Raw genomic sequence first — 26636 nt, forward strand, 5'->3', positions numbered from 1 at the left:
GAACACATGTTCCTCTTCCTGTGGGGTTTCTGTTGTTAAAACCACCACTTTTGAAGGTACTTCTTTACTGCAGGGCTCCCATAGTTATTGCAGTTTGGTATCTTTTTTGATTTGTTGGAGAGATTTGTCCACCTCCTTTCCAAAAAGTGCCTCCCCTTTGAAAGGCCTGTTATTCACAGAGGTTTAAACTTACTGCTTAAAATCAGAAATTCTAAGCCAGGCACGTCTTCTTAGGGTGGTGCCTGTGCACATTTGTCTGCTGCATCATGTGCAGATTTCAGGCATGTGCTTGCGATGTTTTGCCTTCCTGGACAATGTACTTCTCTCTTTTCTTGTCCTACTCGGACAGTTTGTTGATGAGCTCCTATGTGTCCTCCCATTGCTGGTGTCCGTACCTGTTCAGCAGGGCATTTGAGTTTGTGATGTGCCACTGCATTGCTACCTCTTTTTCCATCTCTCTCCCCACTATATCCATCCGTTTGCTTTTCTTCTCTGGGGGTGGTCCAGTGTTTGAGAACATTTGCTCTTCTACTGGCCGTAGTGACGATGACGGAGTCAGTCACTGTGTTTCCTTGAATATATTTAGGGTCTTTGGAGGAGGCTTTGTACTTCTTCTCGACCCTTGGTGTTACCCCTTTGCTGGAGGCTGATTCTTTGAAGGCTTCCTTGCCTTGATCTAGTATGCTCGGTAGCATAGGCAAGTATTGTGTCCTCTTGTTGGCTGGAACAAGTGTTTCTAAGAGGAAATATGTGTCTACCTTCTCTTCCTCGAGGGGGAACTCCAAAAGTGTCTGCTGCCCTTTTAACAAGGCTGTTGTAGGAGGCGACATTATCTGGTGGAGATGCCTTCGAGGGATCGCAGCATATCTCCTCTTCGGGACTTTCGGTGTCGAGGTCATTCCATGAGTCCTCAAAATTTTCTGAGGCTTTTTCCTCTTCTGGAGCGTCTATGTAATCCTCGATATCTTCATTGCGAGGTTCGGGGGTTGGAGGTGGTTAGAGAATCTCCTCTTATTCCCCTTCGGCATCGACATTGTCTGCATTGGTGACTGGGACCTTCGGAATCCGGAAGCCCTTTAGTGAAGTGTCGAACTCCTTCTTCTGGAGGAGCATTGCCATATCAGCTTTGAGACATTTTCTCTTTTTCTCGACTTCGAGGGCTCTCTCGGCGTCGGAGACTGGAGACTTCCTTTTCTTGTTTGTGCTACCTTTGGCTTCGATGGCATTAGGCTTCCCTTCAGGGGATCATGTTCATACCATTGTCTTCGATGCTTTGGGTGATTTTCCCTCACCGGTGCCCTTTGTTAGGATTCTGTGGGGTTCTTTGAATCGCGGCTGGCCTTCGATCTCCTTTTTCTTCAGTATCGGGGCTGCCTTAGCTGTGCCTTGTTTTCGTGGCCCAACGGTTCCGACGGATGTCCATGGTGGCTTACCTTATCAGTCTTCTTCCCTGTATTGCCCGCCCTCTTGTGGGGGTGCAGTTTTTCGGAGTCACCTCCTAGAATTTCGACATCCGATCCTTCCTGCGTAGATTTTGCCGGCACTCCCTGATCCTCTCCATCACCGGAAAAACCTAGGTCTTTCAGGGAAGTTTTCTTCAGGGCATGGGACATCATTGCATAGTTGGCCTCTCTCTGCTTTCGGGTTGTTCTCAGGGTTTTTGGAACTTCACGCAGGCCTCACAGGTCTGTGGGTAGGCAGAGGTTGCACACACCGTGTGGATCGTGTTGTGCAAACTTGTGGTGACACTCGGGCAGAATTTGAAGGGGGTATTTTGCATGGCCTCTACCTCGCCATTGGTCAAATTTAAAGTCTTCTGTTGTTGTTGTGATGTCAATCTCAGAGTTCGGTTCTTATCTCTGTTTGCAATGTCGATGGTCGGTGGAGGCCACTCGGATTCTCAACTTTGTCTTCTTTTTCAGGGGTTTTCCAGCAAAAATTTCAGAGCGTCCCGTCTTGCTTCCAGACCCAATAGAGGAAAAAATTATCTGAAGATCGCTACCACGCACAACGACCTCCAGGGTGCCGTCTGGCATCACACAAGGGACGTACCTGCGACCAAAACAAGAAGAAGAAAAAAAAAAACAATCAAAGACAAGTGAGGACCCAACCACTAGATGGCAAAATAATGCACAGCATGCAAAACCAGAAAAGGATTCATGCTGCAAAACACATAGGTTTCTCGCTTTTTGAGTAGTGGCTTGGCCTGGACCAGGGAAAATGGCCAGCTGGGTGGTGGTGTTGTGTTCCTCTGCCACCTTGTGAAGCCACTGAGGCAAAGTAAGCTCTCTAGGCATCCAATGAGTGATGTGATGCTGCCATTTGATATCTCTTTCTGGTCTGTTTTTCTGGCTTCCTCCCTTGCCTGAAATGCATCTTTGAGTCAACTGTGTGCATCTGAAATTCCAAGTGGTGGCTGATGAGCCAGTGCAGTGTCACACAAATATGTTCAACGCTAGGGGTGATGGAGAGGTCCCAGTCATTTTCAAAAGTAAATGAATATAGATTTATTAAAATGGCATGCTCATATTATTGGATATTTACAGCGTTTTGAAAAGGGAAGGAACCTTCTTTTAATAAAAATCAACTTTGGTGTAAAAGTTCAAGTTAATTTAAACTTCACATTCATGGTCCTACCTATTTTTATCGGACTTTTAGCCTTGTAGACCTCCCTTATAAACCAATTAGTATACTGTTTCTGACAGTTCAACTAAATATTTCTGAGCTTTTGTTATACAAAGAAGTTTATAAGTAAAAAAATACAATTTCCTTACTTCTGTGAACATGGCCACCTTTGTTTTAGGACATCTATGGCCATGGCTTCCTTAGAATGTTTATATCGGGTAGATGGTTTGCCATCACTGTTCTCTCTAAGCTGCGCACTTGGGCAACCGCTCAGCATTTGTGTTCAATTACATGAGGTCATGAGAGAAACTTTGCGAATCACTCCCTCCAAGAACATCTACGGACAGACTTCAGAAAGATAATCTATACATGGTATTGGTCAAGAAAATGAGTGACTGCCCTGTACCTGGTGGGTGTGTGTACTAGGCATGAGCAACATTTTAAATTAAGCTGGCATCATTTGGTTAATTTTGGAAATTTCACGGTACACTTGTTATACAAAATTCCCGAAATTGAGCCATAATACCCGTAATTTAATGGCAAATTTGGTAAAAATATAGCACAAGTGCATGGCAATAATAGATACAAACAGAATTTGAGCCGCCGTTGTTAGCAGCAACTATGTTTTTCAAGCTAATTCTTTACCATAAAAACAATTGACCGAATGACAAATTTTGCTTTGAAATATGTCCCTAAAAGATGGATTTGTGTTTTGCCTAATTATGTATAATTTTGCATCATTTTCCTGAAATTTCATGCAATTACACAAAAGAAAATTGAGCCCATTTCGCATGCCATTGGGGAAATTTATCTTGCATGCCACTGGGGCAATTTATCAATATTTCACATGATGCAATGCAACCCAGCAGGTCACCATGCTGTGCTCCGCTGTGTGAAAGGGTGAGGGCAGGAATGCCTCATATTTCACATTATATGCACATTCCTGTCCTCTCCTTGCGCATAAGCACTTTTGTCTGCCTATCGCCAATGCAGGCACCCTTTTGTCATGATGCAAGGTTGTCTGCAATGCAGGCAAGATTGTTTTTGACCGGAAGTGACACCTTCCTGCACAAAAAAAATGCTCTGAAGCTTTTTCCTTTTTTACGTGTGCTGCAGTATGCAGCACACGTAGAAAGAGAAAAAACGAGGAGAAATATATTTCTCCTCGTTACACATCTGCTTGGAAGATGCAGCCTTTTGAGGAATTCCCAGGTCTACCACACATGGTGAATCTGGGAATGTGCCAAAATTCAAGGGAGGATGCATGGGAGCTCCCAAACTCAACCCATGGAACGCCTCCCTGGGACAGAGTAATGCAAGGCAGTGGCTTGCAATGCATGTGTTACTCTAGATTTACCAAGCACCGCAGGTATATGCAAGATGGCCTTGCATGGCTTGGTAAATCTGACTTTAGAGTTGCGTTACCTTGTGTGACGCAAGGGCAACACAACATTTTGATAAATCTGGCTCCTAGTGTGTACATAATAAAGAGGGACATTTAAACTGCTCCTATCTGTGATGTAACTTCACAGTGTATGAGTAGTGCACCAATATCTGGCATATGTGAGGTCGGCTTTATCTGTTCACCCTTGTGCATGTGTGTAAGAGGGAAGCTTGCAGTGCTGTTCATTCTTATTTTCTCTTTCATGTCTATGAGCATGGATTGCACTCGTGCTGCCTTCGCTGTGTTTGGGGGGGCAGGGGAATTGCCTTACCCCTTTGCTGCCTCTGTTAAGAGGTCTCTGTATCTGATCAGGCTCAGACTATGGCAGTCCTCTAGTATCCATTGCTGCACTACCTGAATGTGTGCTTGTGCACTGGCATGTGTTTGTGTGTACCTGAAGCTTGCACTGGCCTATAGGTAGAACGTTTAACATAGTTGCACATTTGAGCTCAGGGGAGCATTCATTCTTTCACAGAAATATCCCTTTGCCCAAACGAGATTCCAAATTGTATAACTGAAACCAAGCTGAGGACAAGCTTCTCTTTTGGGAAAGGTTTTTGATAGGAGCCTTGGCAGGCCCTCTTCTCTTACCTCTGACCCACCCACCTCCAACACCCATCAGATGTGAATGATGATTCACCACCAATTCTCGCACAAGGGTTCTTCACTACTCATGATTGCACACAGTCGAAGAATTTTTTTGGAGGGGGAACAAGGTTTGTCCTTTATTTGACCTACATCAATCCATGTATCTTGAATGGTCCTTGTGCCCCGCAAAGACTGCTGAACGCGCTGTATGACTCACCGTCCACAGGATGTCCTGGTACCTTATCAAAAGTCGCACAATGTGGGCGGTCGAGGCAGCGGCCTTCATCTCTTCCTGGTTTGCACTCTTGCCTTTGCACATAAACAGATTTGGTGCGAGGATCATGGACACATTCCACAAGCTCATTTTATTCTTGTCTTCATTGGCAACAACTTTTTTCAGGAATTGCAGCAAGGCCTGTGGGCATGAAAACACTTCTCAATTATTTGGAACAACAAAAGCCATTACAGTTAAAACAATATCACCTTTAATTGAATATGATATCACTTTTCCTCATACGCATCAACACCGGTAGCAAGTTGTGAAATATTGATATTAAATATTGATTCGGAATATTTTGGAATGAGCCATGAATGAGATATTGTGAAACTAAATTGAAAACTGATGTTTTTGACTTATGCTCACTCCACATAAAAGAGAGGTAAAAAGAGAAGTACTAACTAGTCTATGAGACAACAAAGAAGTAAGTAATGACAAAGAGTGGGGCATAAATTACTCCCAAATCAATGACTGACAATCAAGAACAATTAAGTAGATACTTTTAACAACATAGTTCATAGGTACTACATATAAACGGAAAAACAGAGTGACGGGCTGGCCAGTTTATAAAATGTGCATTTGAGGAACACAGTTGTAATACACAGAACATGTGTAACGCAAGTCATATTGTAATTAATGTTTCAATGTTCATGCACAATTAATTTGCTATGCAGACTAGACCTCTCACGCTAAGAGCACCCAATTATTTTAGAAGCCAGAACAAGAGGCTGAATATAAGTAGTTAAAATCCATACAAGTGTTCTGAAGGAGGCTTCAAATTGAACAATGCAAAAACATGTTGACAAGCTCTGATAGGAGAGTAATCAGGTAAATTCCAATTATAACCTTGTGTGGGGTTCTTCAGTATTAAAGTATAAAGAGGTATGTCCATGAACAATTTTATTTTAAAGTCTATATTGTAAACTCCATCTGCGTTTTACATTTAGGCGTCAGAATATTTGATAGTGACAAAGTACAATATTTAGAAATAATTGTACTGTTATGCATTTATTATATTGCCAGTGCATCGCTGGCACACTTCATGTTAAAAAGATTTGTAGAAAGCTTGGCCAAGAAAGATTGAGTTATGAGGTCATATGAAAAGACTAAGTCTTGGTGAAATGTAAATTATGCCAGCATAATTTGTGGGATTTCGGAAATATTGTATTATGCTTGTTACATAAACTTCCAGAAATTCTGCCAATATTCTGCATGGTGTATTTACGCATCATTCACAGTAAAATGTACTGCAAACATGTCATTCACAGTCAAAATTGACCACAAACAAATGGGAACAAGAGAACATTAGTGGCCATTGTTTCTTTTGCTTTTTCAGCATTTTTTTGGCTTGAAATTTACCCTCTCATCCAAAATTGACACCAGGGCGCATGTCCGTTTAAAATATTGTGCTAATTTTCGGGTTTGCAATTTGCGAAATTAAGTGTCATTTTGCTGAAATTTCGCTTAATTACGCGGATTTCGCACGCCATGGGTAAAAAACTAGCGTAAAAAAGATGCGTAATTCTATATGAAAATCCTTCCAAATCCGTATTTTTTACCTTAAACGTTTTTACATCCCTTCTGTGCATTCACACTGCTTGAGAGGTGATAAAAGAGCTATGAAAGAGCATAGGCATCACAGACTCAGTCCACCACCTACAGTGCAACTTTGCTTCCCACTCTGATTGTGAAACCAAACTACACCACTGCTGTCGATGCTGCCCTGAGTATTGCTCCTCTTATAGAGAGGCTGTTTCAGTGTTTGATTGGTGCATGACAGGCATTAAAGAGTGTGTGTACATGTTCAGGGTAGAGCCTGCATCATACCAGAAAGAGCTGCAGGATGACTGGCCTAAGAAGCCTCAAGGGTCCTTTGCTGGATGGAAGCCCCATGCACAGCCACAGACTAGCACATTATGAACCTGAGCTTTGCTGCAGAGGTGTCTGCATAGTCAGCAAATGAGTATCACTGACATAGGTAATAGCACCTGTCATGTAAGAAGACAATAAGCAAGAATGTGCTAATCAGCTTTGTAAAAAGATATATTAAAATGTCTGTGTGTGCTTGTGCATACGGGTGTGTTTCTTTGAGTGTGCGTAAGTCGATGTGTCTGCCTGCATACATAGATCTCCACATTTATCTACTGGGTGTGAAATAGGACGTTCCTTCCTTATCTCCGGCCTTCTATGTAGTTTTCCTTTCTTCCTTTTCATCCATCACCCATACTTCTCGCACCCACCCACCTTTCTTCCTTTCCATCCATCCTTTTCTCCACTCAGCCTTCTTTCTATCCACCCATCCTCCTTCCTTCTCGACTTCTAGCCCTCTGACGCTCCCCATCTGCCTCTGCATCCTTTGATCTCCCCACCCCTCTCCACCCACTCATCTCTGCATCCATCCATCCATCCTCTTCATCGGATTGTCCGTCTCTCCACCAGCCCTTCCTTCCTCCTTCAACTGCAAGATGTTGTTTTTATAGCAAGTTCAAGAAGCTATACACAAGAAACTAAATGTTTCAAGTTACAGAGATTTACCCCGATACACTGCCCCTATCGAGCTGCATATGTGGGGGATTCATGAGCCCCCTGCATACAAGGCGACCTGAACCAAAGGATTCACGTCTGTAGTTTTCCCAGTTTAAATGGCTCATATTTGTTCCCAGTTATATTCATAAAAAGACAGTACATTTTTTTCTCCTTTCTGCTGATGTGTATAATTGTTTGGTTTCTTTTCAGGAACTCCAGTGATAAATATGTTTCTCAGAAATGCTTATCCTGTTACAAATCAGCCACAGTGTCCATAACGCCTGACATTTGCTCAAAAGTCTGGCAACTTTGACTGCTCTGATCGTTATTTGTTCGATAACAACATTTGTTATTTTACCTGCAACAGAATATTAGCACATCTGATTACATATAACTATCTAGCTTAAAAAACTAAGAAATTGAGTCCACAGAATTCCTCCTCTAGAGTGTCTTTAATTCTGCACAGCTCGACCAGATTGTGCATCTATTAGTTTATCTAACCCTTTCTTCAAGTCACACTACATATTTTGTCTGTGTTTAGCTCCCACTTCAATTGCGCTTTCTGAATGCAGCTAGAGACGGATGATTGCACTAGGAAAGTGGGGTTCAGTGATAGCTATCCTGAAAGTCAGTCCTAGTTTTGGTCCCAGTGAGAATCAGATCCTTGCACGTAATGGGCATTATTCACACAACGATACAAGTATATGCACACGTTTGCACCTCCACGTGAACGTACTTTTACATGCTTTTTGCATTCCACAAAGATCATAAGTAGTATGCCTGGTTTTCTAGTGAACTACTGGAAAAATCATGGAACAATTTTAGGACTTGCCATTTACATATTTAGCAATTACCCGGTTTTTAATAACTTTTTCCAATGAAGAACCTTTTTCCCTTAACCCACCAAGGCTTTACGTTTGGGGTTATCCCATTCCCCTTCCCACCTTTGGAGGGGGAGTTACTTTAGCCTTTTTGTTCGAGTAAAACTCTGGCAGTATCCAGGATGAGTGAGGGTCAGAGAGGAGTTTGCGACTGCCCAAAAGCTGACATGTTGTGCTCATTCTCAAACTTACAAAACAGACCACGCCTACTTGTGGCAGAGAAATATGCAGGAATAAAATCATTTACATAGGGTTACATCCATTAAAGGCTTTTTGAATAAAGGTTAATGTCTTCTGACACTGGTGTTGAGGATCTGTGGCGCAAACATTCTATGCACAGTCTGAGGCAGAGTCTGTGCCCAACATTAATGGTATTTCTTTCTACTCTCATTACCCATCCACTCACTTTGTGATGTGTGGGAGGTCAGAACCCATAAGCAAATTTCATTTTTTAATATACCATTTATATACCGTTTTTAGTCAGTTTGAAAATGGAACGGATTGTCGGAGACAGAGGAACTAAGGAATATGGAAATAAAATGATGTGGAGAAGTGAGGAAGTCTGATAAGAACCCATGGGCCCTATAAATCTAAGGGTGCAGTTTCACTGTATGTGCCAGAGTGCACCTCAAAGCAGGTGCGCCGGGCACAGACAGGGAAGGGGACTTATTTAAGAGCCCCTTGCGCTGCCCGTGCATCCCTTTTTTGCTATATAAAAAGTGACCCACTGGTGGCGCAAGGGGCTCGTAAATAAGCCGCAAAGCGCGCCCTATTACATTGAATGTGCTGCCCCCGGGGCGGTCGTGAAGTCATGCTGCCCTGGGGGCAAGGCATTCAAGTGAAAAACGGAGCAGCTCAGAGGCAGCCGCTTCGTGTTTCACCATGTAGGCCTGTCTGCACTTTTAAGGGGGATTAGAGACCCCTTTGCAGGTGGTGAAGTGACTGACTGTACCACCTGCAAGGGGATGTCTGGGGGGGGGGGCATAGGCCCCCTTTCCCACTTCCAGAGGACTGCTTTTACGGGCCGCACTTACAGTGGACTTCCTGTCAGCTTCTTTGCCTCTGCACCCACTTCTATATTATGACGATGGCGCAGAGGCAAAGGGATTTGCTCATGTGCATGAAGCCATGCCTCCATGCAAATGAGGGAACACCTTCAGGCGACAGTACTGCTGCTATATGTGCAACAGCGCTATCTGTATTACAGAAAGGGTCGCAGAAGCATCTGCTACAATTTCTGTAATACCAAAGAGCTACAGGGGCGTGCAAAGCGGGCGCACATGCCCATTCCACTTCCTGAGCACTTTTCATAATACGGCCTTCGATCTCCTAGCTGCACAGGTGATAGAATGAACCAATGCACCACACATGTTCCACAAGCTCTCCCATCTGGATTTACCACATTTATGAAAGATTCCCATTCAGAGGATGTGTAGGAAGCAAATGATAAACTATCTTCTTAACCAATGATTTAGTGCATGGTTTAATGTGTGCAGCAGGTTGATGCATGTCTTTATTTCAGTTGTCAGTAACTCAAGTTCTATGAATCTCAAGTGCATACATCTGAGGTCCCGACAGATGCTGTGGTACCCGATTAGCGTAAACAAAATATCGACTGACAGGAATACAGTGTGATCCATATCCTTCGCAAACATATCATATTGGAGTTTTGTTGTGTCATCAGAATCAAGGGCTGTGTGATGCCACTTCAAATGGCACCATGGCTTTCGAACATCTGATGCAAAGATATGTGATGTCACAGGGGCCAAACGCAGTACAGTGTCAGTTCTTCGCCACTATAGTGTTGGTGAAATGAAGCCACTGCTCGGGACTTTTAGCACTTTACAATCAACAATTTTACCTTTTGTAAGTGGCACAATATACAGGTGCAAACCAGCTGGGATGTAGACAGGCTAAATAGAGGCCTCAACATTGGCTGCCTTTACAGTCATTTCATCTGCACACATTCTAAAGAGGATTCACACAAATTACTCAATATTATGAGGAAATGAGAACATTGGCCATGCTATACTATAGTACGCTTACCTTGGCAACATCCCTGTTGGCATCGGGCAGCAACATGATTAAGAGATGCAGGGCTTGCAGCTGTAATTTGATCTTGGAGATTTCTGAGGGAATAATAACACCCCAAAACATGAAGCTAATTCAAAAACCATTCATAACAGGAGTTCATTAGAAAAGCATAAATTAGCATATGATACAGCTTGTGTGAAAATGAATCAGATGTGTAATTTACTATCAATTGAGAAAATGTTACTGCTGTGTTTAATTCAGCACAGCAGGAAAATGGCAGATTATAGCCGAAATGTTGCTTGTTCTAAATCCCCCCAAATACAGGGTGAAGTTGTGGGTTACTTGCTTTTTTCTTCTGGCTGACTTCTTTAAGCACATTTGCAAACCCATACATATATATAAAGTATGTCTTTTATAAGGTAAGTATCTTGTTTTATTTGACTTTTTAATATATTTCGTACTTAGCCATTTATCTGCTTAAAGATGACCAACCAGCTTGTACTTGGCTAGTTTTTTCCAAATCACTTATGCCCTCACTATTTCACTTTGTTATTTATTTGTGTGCTGTCAAGTTGATAATATCGTTCTACAGCTATGAATAAGTATTGTCTTTTATACTGGTGCCTCCTTGACAGTTTTTTACTCTAGGTCATGTGCAGGACAATTGATGTAGTCAGATATTTAGGTCGAAGCCTACTAGACAGAGCAGCTGTCTGATTTGCTCAGGACATCTTGAGGACATTCAGGAAACTTCCCTATGAATGCATACCAACCATTGCTTACCAGTGACTTTGTGTTTTTAACTCATATTTGCTTACTTTCTATTTGCTGACTTTATTTGTTTTAGGTTGTCCAGCTTGAGTCTGTCCCTCCCGTGGAGCATACCCTGTTTACTGTATTATTCTACAGTGCTTGCTTTTCTAAACAAGCTTTTAAATCTTGTTCTTATCTTGTCACATTTGCTGTGCATTCAAAGACAGAGGTCAAATGTCAGGCTCTGCCTTCCAAGGAAGCTTGGTGTTTACTTTTCTTTGTCTGACTTGAAAGTGAGAACATTTATCTGACAATCTTGCTCTGAAAGGAATGGCTTTTTAATAGCACACAACAACATTTAAATGTCTGTAAATGAACTGTGCAGATATTTCAGAATATATCAGAACTAGGAAAGCACAAATAAAGTAAATTTTTTAGTAATTCTGAAATGTGGTGGAAACAAATATTTTAATACAATCAAAACAAATGAATACTCTAGGTGCTGACATTTTTACACATCGTTTGTGCACTAAATACTTTACTGAGTAAAACTGTATGGGTCATTTTAATTGAAAATATGTTGTCTGAAATGGCAGTGCGCTACCACACCATGCATACTCCACTTTATGCCATGTCACTCCACTGTACTATGCATCATTCCATGCCACTGCACTCTACTCTGCACCATTCCATTCTGCGCCACTGCAATCTGTGTCACTTCACTCTACGCCTTTCTACTCTACACCACTATACTGTATGCCAGTGCACTCTAAGCCCCTCTACTCTGCACCACTTCAATCTACACCACTCCACTCTACGCCACTCTACCCTGCAACACTGCACCTTACGCCAAGGCACTCTACACCAATGCACTCTACTCTGTACCACTCCACTCTACCCTGCAACACTAAGCTCTAACCACTTCACTCTACTCTGAAACAGTCTACCCTATGCCATTGCCCTCTACACAAGTGCACACTATTGCATTTTACTCCATTCTGCACTACTCCACTGTATGCCAGTCTACGTCACTGTACTCTATGTCACTGCAATCTACATTGTGCTACGCCACTGCACTCTGTGCCACTGTACTTCACTCTGCACAACTCTAATCTAGGCCACTGTAATTTACCCCACTCTTCTCTAAACCACTGTACTCTACAGCTCTGCCCTCTAGCTAATCTACTCACATTGCTGAACTCTACTTCACTATACTTTACACTAAAGCACTCAACTCTTAAGCATTGCACTCTACGCCACTACACTCTACACCATTGCACTCTATTTCACTGCACTCTACACCACTCAATTCTACTCTGTAACACTCCTCTCTCCGCCACTGAACTCTCCGCCAATCTACTCTGCACCACTGACTCTATGCCACTCCACTCTGCAACACTCTACTCTACAGTACTGTACTGCACTCTACGCCACTACACCTTAGAACACTCTACTCTGCAGCACTCCACTCTATGCCACTACACTTTACTTTACTCTGCTCCACTCCAATGCATTCAATGCCACTATACTCTACTCTGCACCACTCTACTCAGTCACTGAACTCTACAACTCTTCACTATATGCCACTCTTCTCAGCACCACTATATGCAACTGCACGCTATGCCACTCTACTCTGCGGCACTGCATTCTTCTCCCCTGGTCTATATCCCAATGCACTCTATGCCATTCTACTCTACTGTGCACCACTCTAATCTACGTCACTGCTTTTTAAGGTGCTGTGCTGTATGCTGTTGCATTCTATGTTGCTGAACTCTATGCCACTCTACTATGCTTCACTCCACTTTATGCTAACACATTCTACGCCACACTAAACTACAGCAGTCTAGGCTCCTCTACTCTACTCATCACCACTCCTTTCCACTGTGCACCTGTCTATGTGATTCCACAATATGCCACTCTAATACATGAAACTCTATCTCACTCTACTCCACTCTTTGTCATTCTAAACCACTGTACACTACAACACTCTACTCCGCTCCACTCTACTTCACTCCACCCTACGGGATTCCACGCCACTACATCACCCTGTACAATCCTCCACTCTATGACACTGCACTCTATGATCCTTCATGATACATCACGACACTCCTCGACACTCTTCCCCACTATACAACACTCTGCTCTATGACACGCTACTCTAATCCAATCTAAGCCACTAGATAACCCTCTACACCACTCCTTTTCCCTCTACGCCTCTCCACTCTATGCCACTCAATGTCACTCCACTCTACACTACTCTACTCCACTCCAGTCTATCTAATATATGACACTCTATGCCACTCCACTCTACAACACTTAACTCCACTCTGTGCCATGACACTCTATGCCCCTCTACTACACTCTATGCCCCTTCACCCTACTCCCCTCCACTCTACAACACTCCAGTCTACAACACTCCACTCTTTGACACTCCACTCTATGACACTCCACTCTACGACACTCTGTGCCATTCTACAACTCTCCCTCTATGACACTGATGCCACTCTACGACACTCCAAAACACTTCACACCACTCCAGTCTACGTCATTTTACACCACAACACTCCACACCCCTCTCTGCTAATCCACAAACCTTTAGCCATTCTGAACAGCAGCCAAGCTGGTGTACAACATAGCTAAAACACAATGACAAAGCCAATATTTCTTGCATAGGCGAGACCTATTGGCCTTGTCAATGCTTGTTTATATCTGCTAGCGATGACTGCTAGCACATCATGCCTTTTACACATGATACTGCATATGTCATTCATATGGTAGACAGGTGCACAGTTATCATTAGAGCAGTAGGTGTTGTGGCATCCAATATCAGGGCTGTGTATGGTGTTGATGCACCCCAATTAAGGCTTTTTTACCACCAAACAAGGGGTCCATGTTTTGCTTCATTAGGGCGCCTGGCACACTCACTACACCACTGGCCATTTAAAATATATTGAAATATACCCGTTGCCTGGTACTGGTGATATGAATTACCTACATAGAACAACATGCAATGCAAGGTTTTTCTTTTACTCCTTAAATCTCAAAACACAAATTATTTTGAAAAATCTTCACCTGCAGATTGATTTCTATGCGTCTTTCCAAAAACGCTCTTTCAAAAGTCCAAGTGGAATTTCCAAGGGGATCACAATTGTGTATTTTTTGATTGCACGCAAATCCCGGTTGGTGGTACTGGGATGCCCCCTAAGTGTATTTACAAATATATATATATCTGGTCTCTATAATCAAGCCTTAGGTTTGAGGCAGGTGGTAGCAAGTTGATGCTCTTAGTTTTTTCCTATTTCCTTTCAGCCAGGTGAAGAGGCTTAACCTACTACTAGATTTCCTTGCTTCCCTGCCGGAAGTCATTGGGCTAACAACTATAGGCGATAGAGCTAATGCTGCGTAAACAACCAGCGCTGCCACAGGATCCCGCAGGGTGGCAAGGAAAAAGACTGTTTTATGTTATTTGTCGATCGGCCTGGCACTGCTTCATTAAAAAAGACTAGTTTATTCTTAGCTAAGCATCTATGGGGGACTTACAGATACAAATTTGTCCTAGCGGTTTTGAGGGCTAAAAAGAGTTATTGATTTGTGGTGTGTGTGTGTAGTATGCTAAACTGCATTTACTCTTCCATCTACAGGAACTGGAGTTCTTAAATGTTTCTCTTAGTCTCTCAGTTTTCAGACTGGGTTTGAGGGTCAATTTTGTTTGGTCTGGAAATTTTTGAAATGCACTTTCAGAAGTCTGGCATGAATGTAATTATATAACCAAACTGGCATAGCAAAAGACCCCAGATCAGAAGCTGTGCTGAAGATGGGGTGATATTATAACTTTATAGCTCACTGCTAAGGACTGTACTGATTGTTAAAGGCCCTGACCCAGGGTTGTAGGCATGAACCTCAGGCGAGGGGCCCAAGACAGAAAGTCTATAAAGCCATTAGAACACTCCACACACTGAGGGCAGAAAGTTCTAAATTTAACAGAAGAACAACATTGGAGTGTTGGAGCAGGAGGGCTATACCCATCATTATTGGCCCTGAACCTCTTCAGTCAAGGTCCAAACATGCCATTATTCTAGTGTTGGTTAGCAACAATGAGCCAAGTAAGGAGTTCTGTCTCTGTCATCCTGTTCTTGCTGAAAAGGATACCAACATTACGTACGACTCCATGGGCAAACATGCGTGCAATACCTTCACTAGCTGGTCCACTGAAAAGCAAAGAGCTAACAAAGTGTTTGCTGTAACCATTTGGAATTGTCAAGGGTCAGCCGGTTGGCCTTTGTCCATTCTGAGGTTTGAGAGTGACAGCGAGGCAGGGTCGACACTTTCCATCTGAAGACAGTATCTAGGATTAAGTGTTGCGCCTCTTCAGACTGAGCAAAGTCGCATCATGTCACTGAGTTGATACCACAATTCATGCTGCCTCACTTGTGAGATAAAGAAGAAAACTACATAGATGTTGAAAAGAACCAATGACAGGTTTAAGTTTGTACCACCCTGAAACCCAGCAGGTAAGCTGGTGTAAAGTGTGCAATTTTCTGTACTGGATGCCTTCAATTAGAAAGATACGTATGCAACCTGACTAGGTCATTGGCCTCTCTGTAGTCTTTTGCATCCTCTCCAGCAGATTCCCATGGCTATTAGAGTCCAGGGCAGGAAGCACGTTAAACCATAACTACTAAGGTTTCACTTTTCTGGCCACAGGTGATGCGATCCTTATTGAAAGTCTACCTTATTGCATTATCATCAGCCTCTGAAAATTACCCATCATACCTGCTATCTGTTCCAGTGGGTTGCACAGGGCCAGGTAATTGCTCATGGTAGCTATCCCTTTTAAGTGATGTTTGCGATACTTCTACAGAGTTCAATGTGACTGTAGAGACTCAAAGTTTGTCCAAATGCATCTTTGAGGCCTAGTGTTGTACTACTTTACCCAATTTTAGAAAAAGCACTACAAAATAAAACACGTTTCAGCTTTTGGCCAAGTCCTTAATTATTTGGCTGACTGATCTGTGTACAAGTCATGATAACAACTTCAGGTATATGTAAAGATAAAATCTCTGGCATCCCTGGACTTATGCCACCTTAACTTGCATGCAAGAACGTGCAGTAGATATTAGACCTGCCAACCTTGAACTTAATTTTCAGGGTGGGAGGGGGCGGGTGTGTGAGTGATTTGAGCTTTGAGACCATCACTGCTTGAACACTCACTAAGATCCTCGGTGAGAGAGGGGTCAATGAGAAGGATGATGCTTAGAGTCCAGCTCTGCATGAGCAGACATTTGTAGTCTCTCCCCTGAATACCAACACAGGCTTCACACATTGTCCAGATAAACCTTGGAAGTTGTAATATCCCAAATGGTCTTAAGCTATGCAAGGCCTTCATGGACGACCTAGAAACCAATCGAGTGCAGTGGCTTCCACCTCACCTTGCCGATCGGCTCTCACTGGGAGAGCTAGTGGCGAGAGCTGATACCGAGTGACACCGGTGGCACTATGTGGGTTGGCAGGCCTAAGACATTATACGTGACACCGCTCATAAAAATATACAATGTATCACATGATTTAACCAATGAAGTCATAGCTGCTCATATAACAAAGGAAATCAACACATGCTTCACTGCTGAATATGAAGACGGGTAAAATGTGCATTTGGAACCGGTCCAAATGCCAAATACGCATATGTTGTCTACCCCTGGCCATTGTTGGGGAATCAAAGGGTTACACTAGTAAGAGATGCTTGTGCAGCCCCCTCTGTAATACAGATAGTGCTGGTGCACATGTAGCACCAGTGGTATCTCAAGAGGGCATTCCCTCATTTGCATGGTGATGTAACCCCATGCAAATGAGGGAACTTCTTTACCTCTGCGCTCTCAATGTATAATGGATGGCGGTGCAAAGGCAAAGAAGCTGTCAAGATGTGCACTGAAAGTGTGCCACAAAACTGTGACGGGTCATCAGTGCACCCCCTGATGGTGGCCCTCTGAAGCGGGGAAGAGCTATGGACCCCTAGGCATCCCCCTGCAGATGGAGGCAGTTACTCATTTCACCTGCCTGCCAGTTTACTGCCAACACAGTGAAATACAGAGCGGCTTTGAAGTAGCCTCTCCGTATTTCACTTGAATGTGCAGGGCAGCAGAATTTCGTGGGTGACTTGGTAACAGCTCATTCACTGTGACAGGACGCACTGTCCCTGTATGCGCATGGCACACCTATTTAAAGGTGTGTCCTGGCACAAACAGGAGGAGTGCGCCCTATATGTAATAGGGCCTCCTGTCGGCAAAGTTAAAACAGATCTCAGAATTCCAACAGGGCCTCTAACTGTAGGTACAGTTATGGACATATTCGGAATTATCGAGCAACTGGCAATGAGGCCCCAGTAAATGTGTTTTTGGTTTTTCACAATTATAAAGTTCTACTTCTGTTCGTAAAAATCTATAAATCATGATTTTATGACTCTGGATTTGGAGTTTACGAAAATGAACACCTGCCCGTTATCAGGTACCCAACCCAGTTTTATGAATAAGGTCCCCATTTCGTGAGTATTCGTAGGGCGGCCATATACTTACTTTCCACTAGAGCGATGAAAGCCGGCAGATACTCCACAGTGAAGAGAGGGCTCGGGAGTTCCCTTATAAACATCTTTAGCAGGCCTGCTGCATCGTTGCTGCGAACCTGGTTCCAGTCGAAGTTGTCTTCGTAAAACGTTGCTTCAAGGTCCTGACGTAGAGTCTGCAAGTCAAGGAAGAGTCTGCGAATCAATATCTGGCTGAAGTGCACAGAAACACGAAAAACGATACACTGACAAATGAACAACTACAATCCTCTCTGCCATCAGGGGCGGCTCTAGGATCATGGCGGCCCTAGGCAGGGAGCATAGGTAGGGGTCCCCGGAAGAGGAGGCCCCGAAAGAGGCGCGGAGGCCAGTGATGAGGGGGAGGGGTCAGGGTGTTTGGAAGTGGAACAGAGCCGGCGGCCCCCAAATCCCTGCCACTGGGGCCACCACACAAATACGTATCCGATATATATTGGTGTGGCAGCCCCTAGGGTTTGGCGGCCCTGTGCATGTGCACAGCTTGCACATGCCTAAGGCCGGCCCTGCTGCCATTGTCATAAGTACTTGATGCTGTAACAGCTGCATACATATTTTAGCACAGTGTGTCATACTCACGTTGCCTTTTTGTGCAATAATAAAAAAACACTATCAAAGATCAGGTTGACTAGGTATATATTTCAGCATTTTTTTATTATAATCATTTATTTGTGCATCACAGTTTTTCTAGACAATAAATAGCCTGTGTTAAATAGATGATGCTTATTTCCTGGCACTCCAAAATATAAAGTGACCTCAGCAACGATTATTAAAACGTATGTACATCTATAATCTCCCATACCTCAAACTATGGCCGGTGACACACTTTTGAGCAATAAAACGGAGTTAATTTTTAGTGATCCGTTGTGATGCAGCCATGAGGATCATTCATAGCTGTGCTGATAACAGTATGCTTGTTGATTACAGTAATAAAACGTTTACAAAATAAATATAAATACAGAAATATACCAACTTACCACATGCATACAATAAAATTGCTAATTGTACACGTTTCCAAAAAATCTAGGGGCCCATTTACATCAAAATATTGCAACGCGGCACCGCAAGCCACCTTGCTGCACCAGGCTGCGCCATAAGGATTTATTTATTTATGGCAATACGACACACCTCTGTCCTTTCCTTTGTGCTGGTGCTGTTTAGGCAACCTTACCCCAGTACAGACACCCTAGCACGGATTGGTGACGGTACAACGCGTACCGTCACAACGCGTGCTGTTACAACGCGTCCCTTACAACGCAAGTCGTTACCACGACTTGCGTTGGGGGCGCGGATATCGAATAGTATAATTTACTATTCTAACACCAGTCCCCGTGGACACTAGGGAAGGTGTTGGAATAGTAAATTTACTATTTTTAATCTTCTAGCGCCCTCCAGCGCAAGTCGTGGTAACGACTTGCGTTGTTACGGACGCGTCGTAACAGCACCGCGTTGTAACATCCGCGTTGTAATGGATGTTTCCCCCCTAGCACAATGGGGCTGAAATCCAGTTGTGTTCGTGTAGGAAGGGACACTTTCCTCCACAAAAACAATAGTTGCGCCTGCCCTGGGGATGCACACGGTGTTGATGCATTACCAGATTTAAGCTGTGTTGTAAATCTGGGACTGTGTCACATACCATGGGTTTGGAGTGGGAACGCCCACACAACACCCATTGCATGCCTCCCTGAAACAGTGTGAGGCAACACAATCAATCAATCAAAGACATTTATAGAACGCACTACTTACCCGGAGGGTCTCAAGGCGCTTGGGGGGGGGGGGGTGGTGCTGCTACTGCTCGAACAGCCAGGTCTTGAGCTTCTTCCTGAAGGAGAGGTGGTCTTGGGTCAGGCGCAGGTCGGTCGGGAGGGAGTTCCAGGTCTTGGCAGCCAGGTAGGAGAAGGACCTTCCTCCTGTTGTCGTTCTTCGGATGCGGGAGACGGCGGCAAGGGCGTGACTGGCTGATGGGAGATGGCGTTTGGGAGCGTAGAAGTTGATGCGGTTGTTGAGGTAGCTCGGGCCTTGATCGTGTAGGGCTTTGTGTGCGTGGGTGAGGAGACGGAAGGTGATTCTTTTGTTGACGGGGAGCCAATGCAGGTCTCTCAGATGTCCGGAGATGTGGCTGTGTCGTGGGATGTCGAGGATGAGTCTGGCTGAGGTGTTCTGGATCCGCTGGAGTCTCTTCTGGAGCTTGGCGGTGGTTCCGGCGTAGAGGGCGTTGCCGTAGTCCAGTCGGCTGGTGACGAGGGCCTGGGTGACCGTCTTCCTGGTCTCGGTGGGGATCCACCGGAAGATCTTCCGTAACATGCACAGGATGTTGAAGCACGACGAGGAGACGGTGTTGACTTGTCTGGTCATGGAGAGGGAGGAATCCAGGATGACGCCCAGGTTCCGTGCGTGGTCTGTCGGTTTGGGTGCGGTGCCCAGGGCGGGGGGCCACCAGGAGTCGTCCCAGGCGGAGGGCGAGGAGCCCAGGATGAGGACCTCCGTCTTGTCTGAGTTCAGTTTCAGGCGGCTGGTCGTCATCCACTCGGCTACGTGTTTCATCCCTTCGTGAAGGTCGGCTCTGGCGGCGGCGGGTCGTTGGTCAGGGAGAGGATCAGCTGGGTGTTGTCGGCGTAGGAGATGATGTTGAGGTTGTGCTGGTGTGCGATGGCCGCGAGGGGGCTCATGTAGACGTTGAAGAGGGTGGGGCTCAGCGAGGATCCTTGAGGGACGCCGCAGATGACTTCGGTGGCCTCTGACTTGTATGGTGGTAGTCGGACTCTCTGTGTTCTTCCGTCGAGGAAGGAGATGATCCACTCCAGTGCCCTCTCCTGGATTCCGACGTTGCTGAGGCGCTGCACTAGGGTGCGGTGGCAGACAGTGTCGAAGGCCGCGGAGAGGTCTAGGAGGATGAGGACCGCTGTTTCTCCGTTGTCCATCAGGGCTCGGATGTCATCGGTGGCCGTGATGAGGGCGGTCTCGGTGCTGTGGTTGGCTCGGAAGCCAGACTGTGAGGGGTCGAGGGATCCGTTCGTCTCGAGGAAGGCGGCCAGCTGCTTGTTGACGGTCTTCTCGATGACTTTGGCTGGAAACGGGAGGAGCGAGATGGGGCGGTAGTTCTTGAGTTCGGTGGGGTCCACTGTAGGTTTCTTGAGTAGGGCGCTGAGTTCGGCATGCTTCCAGCTCTCCGGGAAGGTGGCGGTGTCGAAGGAGGTGTTGATGATGTCCCGCAGGTGGGGTGCGATGACAGCGTCGGCCTTGTTGAAGACGTGGTGAGGGCAGGGGTCGGTTGGAGATCCGGAGTGGATGGAGTTCATCATGCGGACGGTGTCTTCGGTGCTGATCGGAGTCCAGGCGCGGAGGGTGGTGGTGGGGGGCGGTGGTTCGGTCGTGGCGTGCGTCGGTTGAGTGCTGAAGCTGTTGTGTATGTCTGTGATCTTGTTGTGGAAGTAGGAGGCGAGGGAGTTGCAGAGGTCTTGCGATGGGGGGATGTCGTTGTTGCCGGCGTTGGGGTTGGAGAGCTCTTTCACGATGTTGAAGAGTTCCTTGCAGTTGTGTGCGTTGTTGTCCAGCCGGTCCTTGAATGCAGTTTTCTTGGTGGCGCGGATCAGTTGGTGGTGCTTCCGGGTGGCAAGCTTGATGCAGCGACTTGCACTGCGTTACTTCACACCAGGGGGCATATTTACAAGGAACAGACGTAATGCAGCACCGCAAGGCAGCTGTTGCACCGCTCCATAAGGAAAGTGATGGGATTTGTTGTATTTATGGTGATCTGACACAACCTTGTCCTCTTTGTTATGCAGGCGCACAACTGGCTGCCGAGGGCTAACGCGGGCAGCCTTGCACAATGGTGCAAGGGTGTCTGCATTGTAGCAATGATTGTTTGTCCCTTCCTGAACAAAAAAAATCAATGGAGGTATTTTCCTCCTTTTGAGTGTGTTGCAGAATGCAGCACACATAGAGATGACAATTATTTCTCCTAATTACGCCTGCCCTGGAGAGGCGTAAGGTTTTGACGCTTTCCAGGTTTACAAGTCCTTGTAAATCTGGGACTGTGTCAAAATCCATGGGTGTTGTGTGGGAACACCCACCGCAATGCCCATGGACTGCCTCCTTGGTGCAAAGTAAGGCAACGCAGCGCTTTGCCCTGTGTTGCCTCACTCACTAACTACAAGGCCATGAAAAGCCATGCAGGGTGGCTGTATGTGGGTAAATTTGGGTCTGCACTTTGCACTGCTGATGCATCAAAAAAGTGCCGAAGTGGCGGCGCAAGCTCCTTGCAAATATCCCCCATATGTACGAGGCCATGAAAAGCCTGCACTGTGCGCATCCGGGGTGTTGCAAAAGTGACGCTTTGACTGCAGAAATGTGCTGCACAGGGCTTGTAAATAAGCCCCACAGTTTTTTAAAAGTACCTTCCAATCAGGGCACAAGTCCTAAAAAGAAGCCGGGGAACGCTGACCTCACGACGCGAAGTGACGTCACGAAAGGTGGCTTGCACCATCAGACTCATTGCCTCCCCTCACTCACCCCTTAGATGCGAATGCATCAGAGAAGCCAGCGCGTGAGCAGCGTTCTGAATGACCTCTGATCTCGCTCCAGAGAGGCCAAAGAGTGAATGTGTGGCTCCATTTGCTCGAGTTATCGAGCTCCCAGTAAAATAAGTGGGGGGACGCCGTCCACCCGCGTGGTACCCCGACTCGAGCCCTGCTTCCAATACATTCGGAATGCTCTCAGTGCTGAAGCTTTCAGCGATCCTTGGATTACTTTACCAGAGACCGTCCTTTAACACACACAGTGAAGTACAAAGATCGCCCAATAGATGGCACTGCACCTCCTTCTGTCGTTTCCATTATTCTACTGTTACTTACTCTCCTGTTCTGTTTCAGATGAAGAAAACTAAAAAAAAAGGTCTATTCCAAATAAATCCGTACTTTGTCAGATCTTTGCAGTTGAAAATCACGACTGTTTTACGTTTCGGAATAAAGTACGTTCTTTTTTTATCAACTCTTTTATTTTATGGTTTGTTCTTTACTTGTGATTTTTTTCATGACCTACGTTTTACTGCTCTCACTTTTTATGGCGGTTATCACTGCGAATTCATGATAAGCATGTGTTGCTGCGAAAAACTCAAAAACGAGCATTGGCAAAGACAGCCTTGCTATTTTAAAAGTGCAATCGCTTGTTCATCTCTTGCAGAGATTCTGTGTGTGGTTTTGTGGATGGGGAGTGGAAGTGGATGAATGTGAGAATGAGTCAACATTTGGATACGGGGGAGTGAGTACAGGGATGAACAAGTGAGTGCAATGGCTGAGTGGCTGGATGAATGGATGAGTGAGTGCATAGCTGTAGACCTACAAGTACATTAAGAGTACAGGCTGGGATCGCAGAGAGCTCTGATAATGTTTTTAGTCTTCCAAAATTCCTCATATTATGCCACTGCAAGTATTACACGGGGGCTAGGAACCACTGTGGCAAGAAACGCCCAAAATACATATGATGAATTATTACCATCGGTATGCCAGTTTAAGCATTGAACCCTGAGTGGACCGCACCGCTTCAAGTGTACCTTCCATGTGGCAGAAGTACCACAATATGACAAGAATTACCAACAAAATGCATGGTCATTGGTCACATTTGCTATGTGTTAGTGCATGAGACATAGGAAATCAGGCCAATAGTTTTCCACATAATATTCTTAGACTGGGCATATTAATAGTACTATTGAGGGAAAGTGTCAAAGGCTTTATTATGCAGCAATTGGAAACAGCAATTACAACGCATGCTTTAGATCGCATGCCATTACAACAACCGCGTTGTTACAACGGAACCATTACATCGCAAGTCGTTACAACGACTTCCTGTAGGGGGCAGAAGGTGTTGGATTTACAACCCAACTCCTTCCCTGCTGTAGCACAAACTGGATAGGAAGAGTAAATTATACTATTCCTAAGTCCAGCGCGCCCTCTACAGCAAGTGTATGTATGTCGTTGTAACGACTTGCAATGTAATGGTTTGCGTTGTAACAACGCGGTTGTTGTAACAAACGCGTTGTAATGGCATGCAATCTAAAGCATGTGTTGTAAAGAGATATATTCTGCAGCAATTAATGGGTGCATTACGCATATTCATTGTTGCTGTGTTTGCAACAATGCACATTGCAGCAAATTAGGGAAAATATATAGAGGTCTCCTAAGTGAAGTGGGATTCTGCACATTTTACTGCTATTGCCCAAGATGCAGGCCGTCCAGTGTTCAGTACTATGCTTACATATCCCAACAAGCATTAGAAATGCAATAGGTCTCGCAGCATTAGAGTTAGTGCTTTTAGAATTGTTTATGGTTTTTTTTGTAAATCTTTAGCATGAGGTTGAGGGTGAGTGAGGGTGAGTGAGGGTGAGGGGTTGAGGGTGAGTGAGGGTGAGGCTGAGGGTGAGGGTGAGTGAGGGTGAGTGAGGGGTTGAGGGTGAGGAGTTGAGGGTGAGTGAGGGTGAGGGGTTGAGGGTGGGTGAGGGGTTGAGGGTGAGTGAGGGTGAGGGGTTGAGGGTGAGTGAGGGTGAGGGTGAGTGAGGGTGAGGGTGAGTGAGGGTGAGGGTGAGTGAGGGTGGGTGAGTGTGAGTGTGAGTGAGGGTGAGTGTGAGTGAGGGTGGGTGAGTGTGGGTGAGTGTGGGTGAGGGTGAGGGATTGAGGGTGAGGGGTTGAGGGTGAGTGAGGGTGAGGGGTTGAGGGTGAGTGAGGGTGAGGGGTTGAGGGTGAATGAGGGTGAGGGAGGGTGAGGGGTTGAGGGTGAGGGGTTGAGGGTGAGTGGGGGTGAGTGAGGGTGAGGGGTTGAGGGTGAGTGAGGGTGAAGGTGAGTGAGGGTGAGGGTGAGTGAGGGTGGGTGAGTGAGGGTGAGTGTGGGTGAGTGTGGGTGAGTGAGGGTGAGGGATTGAGGGTGAGGGGTTGAGGGTGGGTGAGGGGTTGAGGGTGAGTGAGGGTGAGGGTGAGTGAGGGTGAGGGGTTGAGGGTGAGGGGTTGAGGGTGAGTGGGGGTGAGTGAGGGTGAGGGGTTGAGGGTGAGTGAGGGTGAGGGGTTGAGGGTGAGTGAGGATGAGGGGTTGAGGGTGAGTGAGGATGAGGGGTTGAGGGTGAGTGAGGATGAGGGGTTGAGGGTGGGTGAGGGTGAGTGTGAGTCAGGGTGAGGGTGAGTGAAGGTGGGTGAGGGTGAGGGGTTGAGGGTGATTGAGGGTGAGGCGTTGAGGGTGAGTGAGGGTGAGGGGTTGAGGGTGAGGGTGAGTGAGGGTGAGGGGTTGAGGGTGAGTGAGGGTGAGGGTGAGTGAGGGGTTGAGGGTGAGTGAGGATGAGTGAGAGTGAGGGTGAGTGAGGGGTTGAGGGTGAGGGGTTGAGGGTGAGTGAGGGTTTGAGGGTGAGGGGTTGAGGGTGAGTGAGGGTGAGTGAGGGTGAGGGTGAGGGGTTGAGGGGGAGGGGTCGAGGGGGAGGGGTTGAGGGTGAGTGAGGGTGAGTGAGTGAGGGTGAGGGGTTGAGGGTGAGTGAGTGAGGGTGAGGGGTTGAGGGTGGGTGAGTGAGGGTGAGGGGTTGAGGGTGAGTGAGTGAGGGTGAGGGGCTGAGGGTGAGTGAGGGCGAGGGGTTGAGGGTGAGTGAGGTTGAGGGTGGTTGAGTGAGGATGAGTGAGAGTGAGCGTGAGTGAGGGGTTGAGGGTGAGGGGTTGAGGGTGAGTGAGTGAGGGCTTTCCAGTCTTATGTTTTTTCTTTTCTAAAACAAACAGTGGTCAGCAGGAAGGAAATATCTACAGCAACGTATTTAATATTTTACACTCTGATTATCACTGCAGGAAAAACATAAAAATACACACATTGTTAGCTTCAGTTCATTTGTAATGTTGCTCATATTAAATTGATTTTAATAGCAAGAGATTACTAAGTGCTTTGTGCCTGTTCTGGTGGCTCAGTGGACCGATGCATCCACTGCAGGGGTTTGTGTTCGATCTCATAGACACAGGTTCAAATTCTGGCGGGGCCTTTCATCCATCTGAGGTCGATAAAATGAGTACCATTGAGTTGGGAATGTTAGATAGAATCTGTGAGGCACAAAAATAAAATGATCTGTCTGTGCTTAAACGGTCGAAAAGCCTTGAAAGGACTTGCTGAGAAACCAACGTCTCACCTGAAAACCCTGCTCGGATGCAGGGTTTTGGAAGAACCTGTCTGAGCGAGATTTACTGCTGGAGAGATAGAAAGCATGCCGTGTACGCGACACACCCCTGCACCGGATTCCTAAATGTAAAGTCGGCGAAGAGGAAAGTAGCCTAGCTCGCTTCCCGGAGCCTCAGTGGGTGAGTGCAGCATCTGCATGAACAGGCAGAGGTGCACCCGCGAAAGCGGGTGATCGGCTTCAAATCATGCCTGCAGCAGGTACTAGCGCACACAGGCAAACTGCATACCAGGTGGACCGGTGAAAGTAAGAGTGGGAAAGACGCGCTGGTGAAATAGCGGGGCACTACAGGCAGCGTGCACAGGAATGCGGGCTCATTACAGGCAGCGTGCACTGGTGCTCGCGGGCGCACCACAGGCAGTGTATCGGAGAAAGCGAGTTGCAAACCCGCACGGAGGCTATACATTTAAACTCTAGGGCATGTACAAATGTTGATGACTTTATCGGGAAATGTGCTCAGATATTGGAGCACGTGATCATGGAAGTGATTTGGCATCTCTTTTGCAACTGTGGGAGGGGCAGTGAAGTTCATTCCAAGCGCGTGTTTCCTGGTGACTCAAAGGGAAAGTGATAGTGGATTTTTCTTAGTTACGGTCACTGGAAGTAGCATTTGAGAGCATTCTTTCTGACTTGCAGTTAGAGCGGCCGTAATACAGTAACAGGAAGGTAAGATAGAACCTCCTTTGTGTTTTAAACGGCACAATCTTGACGCGACATGCTACTGC

General features: G+C 45.8%; 1 protein-coding gene across 1 annotated transcript in view; it reads right to left on the reverse strand.

Annotated features, from left to right (window-relative positions):
• LOC147669100 (rho GTPase-activating protein 28-like) overlaps positions 1-26636 on the reverse strand; it is a 516960-nt gene that overhangs the window by 84321 nt on the left and 406003 nt on the right. The window contains exons 9-11 of the mRNA XM_086948229.1: positions 17698-17860; positions 10388-10470; positions 4875-5072 (exon numbers count right to left, since the gene is read on the reverse strand). Coding sequence (XP_086804355.1) covers positions 4875-5072; positions 10388-10470; positions 17698-17860 — 444 coding nt within the window. The remainder of the gene's footprint in view (positions 1-4874; positions 5073-10387; positions 10471-17697; positions 17861-26636) is intronic.

The sequence above is a fragment of the Lissotriton vulgaris genome, unplaced genomic scaffold (assembly GCF_964263255.1).
Source record: "Lissotriton vulgaris unplaced genomic scaffold, aLisVul1.2 SCAFFOLD_789, whole genome shotgun sequence".
In the NCBI taxonomy this organism is placed as follows: domain Eukaryota; kingdom Metazoa; phylum Chordata; class Amphibia; order Caudata; family Salamandridae; genus Lissotriton; species Lissotriton vulgaris.